Genomic DNA, 12500 nt, shown 5'->3' on the forward strand with positions numbered 1-12500 from the left:
TCAGGATGATCTCCTGCAGAGAAGAAGAATCCACGTCTGTGACTCGTACACAGAGACAATACTACAGGCTGCTGCTCAACAGCTGTTTACTAATATTATTATTTAGTTATTTAGCACTAAACGCAGAAGAATAAAGAAACTGTTAGCTTAGCATCAAAATGTGCAGATTTAAACAGGAAAAGCTTCCTGTACACACACACACACACACACACACACACACACACTGTTATTATTATTACTACAGTTGGATTTACATTTGTTTACAACCTCCTCTGTTCAAGGTTACCCTTTCACTTCAACAGACCTGAGTGTGTGTGTGTGTGTGTGTGTGTGTGAGTGTGAGTGTGTGTGTGTGTGAGAGGGTGTGTGTGTGAGTGTGTGAGTGTGTGTGCAGGACGGACTGAATATAAAGTGTTTCAGTGTTTCAGGAGGTTCTGACTCATAAACCTGCAGGAGGGACGTCGCTGAGCATCATGGGAGATTTGTGGTTCTTTACAACAGGACAAACAGCTCCTTCAGCGAGCGACCTTTTTAAAGTCACAGAAGAAGAACTCGGAGCTGACTTCATACTCAAACACTTGAGTTTCAGTTCATTCATTCAGTTACATCTGAGACTGAAAATATACATTTAAACTAGAATAAATTAAAAGCACTAAAACAATAAAAACTCAAAGTCCAATGAAAGTTTTTCCCAGAGCTTTTGACCGCAGCTCATGGTTTTCCTCAGCAGATGTAATGGAGGTGAGATCAAAGTCTTATTTTTTTCATTTACATTTTATTTATAATCTTGGATCCTAAAACCCGGCATGTTACACTTCCTGTTCCCTCGTCCATCCTGGACAACGCCCACCACCCTCTGCACAGCACATTCACCCGGCAAAGGAGCGTGTTCAGCAACAGACTGCTGTCCCTGTCCTGTTCCACAGACTGTTGTCCCTGTCCTGCTCCACAGACAGCTGTCCCTGTCCTGCTCCACAGACTGTTGTCCCTGTCCTGCTCCACAGACTGCTGTCTCTGTCCTGCTCCACAGACTGCTGTCCCTGTCCTGCTCCACAGACTGCTGTCCTGCTCCACAGACAGCTGTCCCTGTCTTACTCCACAGACAGCTGTCCCTGTCCTGCTCCACAAACAGCTGTCCCTGTCCCGCTCCACAGACTGTTGTCCCTGTCTTGCTCCACAGACAGCTGTCCCTGTCCCGCTCCACAAACAGCTGTTCCTGTCCCGCTCCACAGACAGCTGTCCCTGTCCTGCTCCACAGACTGTTGTCCCTGTCCTGCTCCACAGACTGCTGTCTCTGTCCTGCTCCACAGACTGCTGTCCCTGTCCTGCTCCACAGACAGCTGTCCCTGTCCTGCTCCACAGACTGTTGTCCCTGTCCTGCTCCACAGACTGCTGTCTCTGTCCTGCTCCACAGACTGCTGTCCCTGTCCTGCTCCACAGACTGCTGTCCTGCTCCACAGACTGCTGTCCCTGTCTTGCTCCACAGACAGTTGTCCCTGTCCTGCTCTACAGACTGCTGTCTCTGTCCCGCTCCACAGACTGTTGTTCCTGTCCTGCTCCACAGACTGCTGTCCCTGTCCTGCTCCGCATACTATTGTCCCTGTCCTGCTCCGCATACTATTGTCCCTGTCCTGCTCCACAGACTGTTGTCCCTGTCCTGCTCCGCATACTATTGTCCCTGTCCTGCTCCGCATACTATTGTCCCTGTCCTGCTCCACAGACTGTTGTCCCTGTCCTGCTCCGCATACTATTGTCCCTGTCCTGCTCCGCATACTATTGTCCCTGTCCTGCTCCACAGACTGTTGTCCCTGTCCTGCTCCGCATACTATTGTCCCTGTCCTGCTCCACATACTTATGTCCCTGTCCTGCTCCACAGACTGCTGTCCTGCTCCAGAGACTACTGTCTCTGTCCTGCTCCACAGACTGCTGTCTCTGTCCTGCTCCACAAACAGCTGTCCCTGTCCCGCTCCACAGACTGTTGTCCCTGTCTTGCTCCACAGACAGCTGTCCCTGTCCTGCTCCACAAACAGCTGTCCCTGTCCCGCTCCACAGACAGCTGTCCCTGTCCTGCTCCACAAACAGCTGTCCCTGTCCCGCTCCACAGACAGCTGTCCCTGTCCTGCTCCACAGACTGTTGTCCCTGTCCTGCTCCACAGACTGCTGTCTCTGTCCTGCTCCACAGACTGCTGTCCCTGTCCTGCTCCACAGACAGCTGTCCCTGTCCTGCTCCACAGACTGTTGTCCCTGTCCTGCTCCACAGACTGCTGTCTCTGTCCTGCTCCACAGACTGCTGTCCTGCTCCACAGACAGCTGTCCCTGTCTTACTCCACAGACAGCTGTCCCTGTCCTGCTCCACAAACAGCTGTCCCTGTCCCGCTCCACAGACTGTTGTCCCTGTCTTGCTCCACAGACAGCTGTCCCTGTCCCGCTCCACAAACAGCTGTTCCTGTCCCGCTCCACAGACAGCTGTCCCTGTCCTGCTCCACAGACTGTTGTCCCTGTCCTGCGCCACAGACTGCTGTCTCTGTCCTGCTCCACAGACTGCTGTCCCTGTCCTGCTCCACAGACAGCTGTCCCTGTCCTGCTCCACAGACTGTTGTCCCTGTCCTGCTCCACAGACTGCTGTCTCTGTCCTGCTCCACAGACTGCTGTCCCTGTCCTGCTCCACAGACTGCTGTCCTGCTCCACAGACTGCTGTCCCTGTCTTGCTCCACAGACAGTTGTCCCTGTCCTGCTCTACAGACTGCTGTCTCTGTCCCGCTCCACAGACTGTTGTTCCTGTCCTGCTCCACAGACTGCTGTCCCTGTCCTGCTCCGCATACTATTGTCCCTGTCCTGCTCCGCATACTATTGTCCCTGTCCTGCTCCACAGACTGTTGTCCCTGTCCTGCTCCGCATACTATTGTCCCTGTCCTGCTCCGCATACTATTGTCCCTGTCCTGCTCCACAGACTGTTGTCCCTGTCCTGCTCCGCATACTATTGTCCCTGTCCTGCTCCGCATACTATTGTCCCTGTCCTGCTCCACAGACTGTTGTCCCTGTCCTGCTCCGCATACTATTGTCCCTGTCCTGCTCCACATACTTATGTCCCTGTCCTGCTCCACATACTTATGTCCCTGTCCTGCTCCACAGACTGCTGTCCTGCTCCAGAGACTACTGTCTCTGTCCTGCTCCACAGACTGCTGTCTCTGTCCTGCTCCACAAACAGCTGTCCCTGTCCCGCTCCACAGACTGTTGTCCCTGTCTTGCTCCACAGACAGCTGTCCCTGTCCTGCTCCACAAACAGCTGTCCCTGTCCCGCTCCACAGACAGCTGTCCCTGTCCTGCTCCACAAACAGCTGTCCCTGTCCCGCTCCACAGACAGCTGTCCCTGTCCTGCTCCACAGACTGTTGTCCCTGTCCTGCTCCACAGACTGCTGTCTCTGTCCCGCTCCACAGACTGCTGTCCCTGTCCTGCTCCACAGACAGCTGTCCCTGTCCTGCTCCACAGACTGTTGTCTCTGTCCTGCTCCACAGACTGCTGTCTCTGTCCTGCTCCACAGACTGCTGTCCCTGTCCTGCTCCACAGACTGCTGTCCTGCTCCACAGACAGCTGTCCCTGTCTTACTCCACAGACAGCTGTCCCTGTCCTGCTCCACAAACAGCTGTCCCTGTCCCGCTCCACAGACTGTTGTCCCTGTCTTGCTCCACAGACAGCTGTCCCTGTCCCGCTCCACAAACAGCTGTTCCTGTCCCGCTCCACAGACAGCTGTCCCTGTCCTGCTCCACAGACTGTTGTCCCTGTCCTGCTCCACAGACTGCTGTCTCTGTCCTGCTCCACAGACTGTTGTCCCTGTCCTGCTCCACAGACAGCTGTCCCTGTCCTGCTCCACAGACTGTTGTCCCTGTCCTGCTCCACAGACTGCTGTCTCTGTCCTGCTCCACAGACTGCTGTCCCTGTCCTGCTCCACAGACTGCTGTCCCTGTCCTGCTCCACAGACAGCTGTCCCTGTCCTGCTCCACAGACTGTTGTCCCTGTCCTGCTCCACAGACTGTTGTCCCTGTCCTGCTCCACAGACTGCTGTCTCTGTCCTGCTCCACAGACTGCTGTCCCTGTCCTGCTCCACAGACTGCTGTCCTGCTCCACAGACAGCTGTCCTGCTCCACAGACAGCTGTCCCTGTCTTACTCCACAGACAGCTGTCCCTGTCCTGCTCCACAAACAGCTGTCCCTGTCCCGCTCCACAGACAGCTGTCCCTGTCCTGCTCCACAGACTGTTGTCCCTGTCCTGCTCCACAGACTGCTGTCTCTGTCCTGCTCCACAGACTGCTGTCCCTGTCCTGCTCCACAGACAGCTGTCCCTGTCCTGCTCCACAGACTGTTGTCCCTGTCCTGCTCCACAGACTGCTGTCTCTGTCCTGCTCCACAGACTGCTGTCCCTGTCCTGCTCCACAGACTGCTGTCCCTGTCCTGCTCCACAGACAGCTGTCCCTGTCCTGCTCCACAGACTGTTGTCCCTGTCCTGCTCCACAGACTGTTGTCCCTGTCCTGCTCCACAGACTGCTGTCTCTGTCCTGCTCCACAGACTGCTGTCCCTGTCCTGCTCCACAGACTGCTGTCCTGCTCCACAGACAGCTGTCCCTGTCTTACTCCACAGACAGCTGTCCCTGTCCTGCTCCACAAACAGCTGTCCCTGTCCCGCTCCACAGACAGCTGTCCCTGTCCTGCTCCACAGACTGTTGTCCCTGTCCTGCTCCACAGACTGCTGTCTCTGTCCTGCTCCACAGACTGCTGTCCCTGTCCTGCTCCACAGACAGCTGTCCCTGTCCTGCTCCACAGACTGTTGTCCCTGTCCTGCTCCACAGACTGCTGTCCCTGTCCTGCTCCACAGACTGCTGTCCTGCTCCACAGACAGCTGTCCCTGTCTTACTCCACAGACAGCTGTCCCTGTCCTGCTCCACAAACAGCTGTCCCTGTCCCGCTCCACAGACTGTTGTCCCTGTCTTACTCCACAGACAGCTGTCCCTGTCCTGCTCCACAAACAGCTGTCCCTGTCCCGCTCCACAGACTGTTGTCCCTGTCTTGCTCCACAGACAGCTGTCCCTGTCCCGCTCCACAAACAGCTGTTCCTGTCCCGCTCCACAGACAGCTGTCCCTGTCCTGCTCCACAGACTGCTGTCCCTGTCCTGCTCCACAGACTGCTGTCCTGCTCCACAGACTGCTGTCCCTGTCTTGCTCCACAGACAGTTGTCCCTGTCCTGCTCTACAGACTGCTGTCTCTGTCCCGCTCCACAGACTGTTGTTCCTGTCCTGCTCCACAGACTGCTGTCCCTGTCCTGCTCCGCATACTATTGTCCCTGTCCTGCTCCGCATACTATTGTCCCTGTCCTGCTCCACAGACTGTTGTCCCTGTCCTGCTCCGCATACTATTGTCCCTGTCCTGCTCCGCATACTATTGTCCCTGACCTGCTCCACAGACTGTTGTCCCTGTCCTGCTCCGCATACTATTGTCCCTGTCCTGCTCCGCATACTATTGTCCCTGTCCTGCTCCACAGACTGTTGTCCCTGTCCTGCTCCGCATACTATTGTCCCTGTCCTGCTCCACATACTTATGTCCCTGTCCTGCTCCACATACTTATGTCCCTGTCCTGCTCCACAGACTGCTGTCCTGCTCCAGAGACTACTGTCTCTGTCCTGCTCCACAGACTGCTGTCTCTGTCCTGCTCCACAAACAGCTGTCCCTGTCCCGCTCCACAGACTGTTGTCCCTGTCTTGCTCCACAGACAGCTGTCCCTGTCCTGCTCCACAAACAGCTGTCCCTGTCCCGCTCCACAGACAGCTGTCCCTGTCCTGCTCCACAAACAGCTGTCCCTGTCCCGCTCCACAGACAGCTGTCCCTGTCCTGCTCCACAGACTGTTGTCCCTGTCCTGCTCCACAGACTGCTGTCTCTGTCCTGCTCCACAGACTGCTGTCCCTGTCCTGCTCCACAGACAGCTGTCCCTGTCCTGCTCCACAGACTGTTGTCCCTGTCCTGCTCCACAGACTGCTGTCTCTGTCCTGCTCCACAGACGGCTGTCCCTGTCCTGCTCCACAGACTGCTGTCCTGCTCCACAGACAGCTGTCCCTGTCTTACTCCACAGACAGCTGTCCCTGTCCTGCTTCCACAAACAGCTGTCCCTGTCCCGCTCCACAGACTGTTGTCCCTGTCTTGCTCCACAGACAGCTGTCCCTGTCCTGCTCCACAGACTGTTGTCCCTGTCCTGCTCCACAGACTGCTGTCTCTGTCCTGCTCCACAGACTGCTGTCCCTGTCCTGCTCCACAGACAGCTGTCCCTGTCCTGCTCCACAGACTGTTGTCCCTGTCCTGCTCCACAGACTGCTGTCTCTGTCCTGCTCCACAGACTGCTGTCCCTGTCCTGCTCCAACAGACTGCTGTCCCTGTCCTGCTCCACAGACAGCTGTCCCTGTCCTGCTCCACAGACTGTTGTCCCTGTCCTGCTCCACAGACTGCTGTCTCTGTCCTGCTCCACAGACTGCTGTCCCTGTCCTGCTCCACAGACTGCTGTCCTGCTCCACAGACAGCTGTCCCTGTCTTACTCCACAGACAGCTGTCCCTGTCCTGCTCCACAAACAGCTGTCCCTGTCCCGCTCCACAGACAGCTGTCCCTGTCCTGCTCCACAGACTGTTGTCCCTGTCCTGCTCCACAGACTGCTGTCTCTGTCCTGCTCCACAGACTGCTGTCCCTGTCCTGCTCCACAGACAGCTGTCCCTGTCCTGCTCCACAGACTGTTGTCCCTGTCCTGCTCCACAGACTGCTGTCTCTGTCCTGCTCCACAGACTGCTGTCCCTGTCCTGCTCCACAGACTGCTGTCCTGCTCCACAGACAGCTGTCCCTGTCTTACTCCACAGACAGCTGTCCCTGTCCTGCTCCACAAACAGCTGTCCCTGTCCCGCTCCACAGACTGTTGTCCCTGTCTTGCTCCACAGACAGTTGTCCCTGTCCCGCTCCACAAACAGCTGTTCCTGTCCCGCTCCACAGACAGCTGTCCCTGTCCTGCTCCACAGACTGTTGTCCCTGTCCTGCTCCACAGACTGCTGTCCCTGTCCTGCTCCACAGACTGTTGTCCCTGTCCTGCTCCACAGACTGCTGTCTCTGTCCTGCTCCACAGACTGCTGTCCCTGTCCTGCTCCACAGACTGCTGTCCCTGTCCTGCTCCACAGACAGCTGTCCCTGTCCTGCTCCACAGACTGTTGTCCCTGTCCTGCTCCACAGACTGCTGTCTCTGTCCTGCTCCACAGACTGCTGTCCCTGTCCTGCTCCACAGACTGCTGTCCTGCTCCACAGACAGCTGTCCCTGTCTTACTCCACAGACAGCTGTCCCTGTCCTGCTCCACAAACAGCTGTCCCTGTCCCGCTCCACAGACAGCTGTCCCTGTCCTGCTCCACAGACTGTTGTCCCTGTCCTGCTCCACAGACTGCTGTCTCTGTCCTGCTCCACAGACTGCTGTCCCTGTCCTGCTCCACAGACAGCTGTCCCTGTCCTGCTCCACAGACTGTTGTCCCTGTCCTGCTCCACAGACTGCTGTCTCTGTCCTGCTCCACAGACTGCTGTCCCTGTCCTGCTCCACAGACTGCTGTCCCTGTCCTGCTCCACAGACTGCTGTCCTGCTCCACAGACTGCTGTCCCTGTCCTGCTCCACAGACAGCTGTCCCTGTCCTGCTCCACAGACTGCTGTCCCTGTCCTGCTCCACAGACTTCTGTCCCTGTCCTGCTCCAGAGACCGCTGTCCCCGTCCCGCTCCACAGACCGCTGTCCCCTTCCCGCTCCACAGACCGCTGTCCCCGTCCCGCTCCACAGACCGCTGTCCCTGTCCCGCTCCACAGACTGTTGTCCCTGTCCCACTCAAGAACTCTTTTGTCCCCCTGGCCATAAGACTGTACAACTCCTCTTGGTGATGGCCGGGGATTCAGATTGAATTCACTTTTACTTTCACTTTGTATTTTAACAGTTTTATTGTATTTATAAAATGTATCACTTTATCACTTAATTTTACTTTTTATTTTAAGTCTTATTTGTACTGTACATTTGTAATGGCGGGAGGGGGGAGGGTAGATGGGTAATGTTGTATATTATGTTTTAAGCTACTGGATGCCTGAATTTCCCTCGGGATAAATAAAATATCTATCTGCTTTTTTTAATGTGTTTTGGTTTTGAAGCTGAAATAAATTCTGTGGTTAAAACACGCTGAAGAGATTTTAACGTTTTTTCTACGACATAAAACTCATCAGTAAATCCCCGCTGGTGAGTTTAAAAGGTCAGTTCTACACGTGTCTGACATTAGCCTCCATTAGCTTAGCGGTGGTGACGTCACATGACCTGCTGTAGCTCCTTTATAGCCGAACGTTAGCTTCTTGTGCAGATTGTGTTTCACTTGATAAATCATCAAAGTGTTAATCTGTGGAGATGATCCTGATGAACCACATGTGTAAATATTATCGTTGGTTTTTCTGCAATGATCCTGCTGCCTTCAGGGTCGGACACAGACACTGACTGAAGACTGTAAACATGTGCAAACCCAAAATAAACTGTGTGTGTGTGTGTGTGTGTTTGTGCGTGTGTGTGTGTGTGTGTGTGTGCAGACGGTACCCTGGTTGTTGTGAGGCATCCCGTACAGAGCCTCCACCAGGTCAGCTGCTCTCTTCAACAAAACCTCCTGCAGAGAGGAGTAAACATTACCGTTACACATATGTGTGTATGTGTGTGTGTGTTGATCTGATGGAGCTGACAGTATTAAACAGTGTTTATTCTAATCAGAGCTCAGTTACTCTTCACAGAGCACACACACACACCCACACACACACACACACACACACACACACACACACACACACACACTCTGAGCCTCTTTAACACTGAACTACTTCACTTCAATGAGCAGTTGGTGTTAAAATGCTGCCAAACAGCTCTGTGTGTGTGTGTGTGTGTGTGCGTGTGCGTGTGCGTGTGCGAGTGTGTGTGTGTGTGTTTGTGCGTGTGTGTGTGTAATCAGGCACAGACAGAACAATGCTTCCTTCAGTCTTTATCTTAATTAAACTCTCAGTTAATCTGCTGCTGCATTACAAACTCCTTCAATTAACCCCTCACTCCTCCACCAGGCTGCTCAATTCATCCTCTCATCACTTCATCTTCTCATCACATCATCCTCTCATCACTTCATCCTCTCATCCTCTCATCACTTCATCCTCTCATCACATTATCCTCTCATCACATCATCCTCTCATCACTTCATCCTCTCATCACATTATCCTCTCATCACATCATCCTCTCATCACATCATCCTCTCATCATTTCATCCTCTCATCACATCATCCTCTCATCACATCATCCTCTCATCACATTATCCTTTCATCATTTCATCCTCTCATCACATCATCCTCTCATCACATCCTCTCATCACTTCATCCTCTCATCACTTCATCCTCTCATCACATCATCCTCTCATCACTTCATCCTCTCATCATTTCATCCTCTCATCATTTCATCCTCTCATCACATTATCCTCTCATCACATCATCCTCTCATCACATCATCCTCTCATCACATCATTCTCTCATCCTCTCATCACTTCATCCTCTCATCACATCATTCTCTCATCACTTCATCCTCTCATCACATCATCCTCTCATCCATAAAGTTTGAGTCTTTTCTCTTGAACATTAGTGGATGAAAAATGTTTTAATTTCTGATTTACAACTGTCCTTAAACACACTGTCACTATCTCTCACACACACACACACACACACACACACACACTGAAGTAGCGCTCAGCGATCGTCTATAATCTGCTCGTTTATGCAGAGCGACGTTTAAGTGCGTCGCAGCGTGAGAGATTTATTCACACACGCATACACACACATAGTGACAAATGAAAGGGTTATTATTACAAGTGTTTCATTGTTATGCAGCTGGATGACAAGCACCTCTCACACACACATTAACAAGGTTACCACGGCGATAGAGCTGGAGGTTGGGATGTCATCAGCGGAGAGGAAGCCAATTGATCTTTTAAGCCCCAACACACACACACACACACACACACACACACACACACACACACACACACACACACACACACACACACACACACTCTCTCTCTCACACACACACACATGTTCTGTAAAGTGCAGGAAATTAACCTTAAAGAGTAATAATAATAATAATAATAATATTAATAATATTTATTTACACTCTTTACATACTTACATAATATTTATAATAATTACAATAAGATGTAAGGAGTGTAAATAAATGAATGATGGGTTTAACTTCCTAACGAGCAGCTGATTAGAGATCTTTGAAGTACTGAGGCTAAATACATATTGTGTGTGTGTGTGTGTGTGTGTGTGTGTGAGATGTGTGATAACCCTCAAACATCTGTCTTGTTTTCTTAATTGATTTCCAATAACAATTTATTTTTATTTTTTTTACAATTTGAACCAATAACAAAAGGAACATTTTGAACAGATAAACATTTTGTGATTCATTTTATTTAATTAATTAGTTTGAGATTTATAGTATATCATTTAAAATATAGAGATAAAATATAACATTTATAAAATGATATATATTTGATGCGAGACATTTAGTCTCTTATATTTTATATTTGAATTGATTTATTTCTATTCTATTGTATTTATTAAATACAATTTGTTGTAGCATTGTTGGAGGGAGCTGATCATCATATACATATTATATATATTTATATTACATGTTTATAATAATATGTTTATACATCATATTTTATGTTTAAACTTTAATTCTATTAGAAACGATTCACGTAGAAAAACAGACCAAAACAGAAGAAGTTATTTCTTTTTATAAATCTGATAAGAGAAAATACTGATTATGTGTGTGTGTGTGTGTGTGTGTGTGTGTGTGTGTGTGTGTGTGTGTGTGTGTGGCAATCTCATTTCTTGCCACATGGCTGCACTCGCTGATTACCTGATTTGACTGTTTCAACCTCCCTGTTTGCCAATGGGCTTTACACACACACACACACACACACACACACACACACACACACACACACACACACACACACACACACACACACACAGATGATTCAATAAAAGGTAAACCTGTGTGTGTGACGTTAGCTAACACTGATGAATGTTGTTTCTGTGTGTTTACATAGAGACATCTTTAAAATAGCGGCGCTGGATGATGTCACAGCGCCTCTCTGTGATTGGTCCTTCTGACTGTCAGTCACTGAGTCCAAAGCCAGTAATAAAATGAGACTCTTTAAACAGGAAGCTGAAACGGTCCATGTAAATATGTTTTAACAAAGAGCAGGTGTGTACCGTCTCCACTCTGCCCAGCCGGCCAATCACAGGCTTCGTTCATTACATTACATTACAGGTAATTCAGCAGACTCTTATCCAGACTCACAGTGAACTCACTACAGGGACAAACCTGAAGCAGCTCAGGGTGAAGGTGCTCAGGGGCTCAATGGTGCAGCTCTGGTGTTGAACTCAAAACCATCTGGTGTTCAGAGTGGAAGCCGTACCTCCAGACCATCATCATAGCCAACAGCCAACAGCCAACAGCCAACAGCCAACAGCCAACAGCTCACAGCCAACAGCCAACAGCTCACAGCCAACAGCTCACAGCCAACAGCCAACAGCTCACAGCTCACAGCCAACAGCCAACAGCCAATAGCCAACAGCCAACAGCCCACAGCCCACAGCCAACAGCCAACAGCCAACAGCCCACAGCCAACAGCTCACAGCCAACAGCCCACAGCCCACAGCTCACAGCTCACAGCCAACAGCCAACAGCCAACAGCCAACAGCCACAGCCAACAGCTCACAGCCAACAGCCACAGCCAACAGCTCACAGCCACAGCCACAGTCCAACAGCTCACACACTGCCAGCCAACAGCCCAACATCTCACGCCAACAGCTCACAGCCAACAGCCAACAGCTCACAACAACAGCCAACAGCTCACAGCCAACAGCTCACAGCTCACAGACAACAGCCCACAGCCAACAGCTCACAGCCAACAGTTCACAGACAAACAGCCCACAGCCAACAGCTCACAGCCAACAGCTCACAGACAACCAGCCCACAGCCAACAGCTCACAGCCAACAGCCAACAGCTCACAGCCAACAGCTCACAGCTCACAGACAACAGCCCACAGCCAACAGCTCACAGCCAACAGCCAACAGCTCACAGCCACAGCTCACAGCCAACAGCTCACAGCCAACGCCCACAGCTCACAGCCAACAGCCAACAGCTCACAGCCACAGCCACAGCCACAGCTCACATCAGCTCAGCGGGTAGCCACAGCCCACAGCTCAACAGCTCACAGCTCACAGCCACAGATCACAGCCACAGCCAACAGCTCAACAGCTCACAGCAACAGCTCACAGCCAACAGCCAACAGCCAACCAGCTCACAGCCAACAGCCAACAGCTCACAGCTCACAGCCAACAGCCAACAGCTCACAGCCAACAG

The 12500-nt window shown here is 51.7% G+C and overlaps 1 protein-coding gene across 1 annotated transcript in view; it reads right to left on the minus strand.

The window, feature by feature from the left end:
- The window catches only part of LOC115005783 (transcription factor COE3-like), a 66139-nt gene that overhangs the window by 4925 nt on the left and 48714 nt on the right, over positions 1-12500 (minus strand). Inside the window, 2 exon segments of the mRNA XM_029427723.1 lie at positions 1-13; positions 8625-8696. The exon segment at positions 1-13 is cut by the window's left edge and continues 150 nt beyond it. Coding sequence (XP_029283583.1) covers positions 1-13; positions 8625-8696 — 85 coding nt within the window.

The sequence above is a fragment of the Cottoperca gobio genome, unplaced genomic scaffold (genome assembly GCF_900634415.1).
Source record: "Cottoperca gobio unplaced genomic scaffold, fCotGob3.1 fCotGob3_363arrow_ctg1, whole genome shotgun sequence".
In the NCBI taxonomy this organism is placed as follows: domain Eukaryota; kingdom Metazoa; phylum Chordata; class Actinopteri; order Perciformes; family Bovichtidae; genus Cottoperca; species Cottoperca gobio.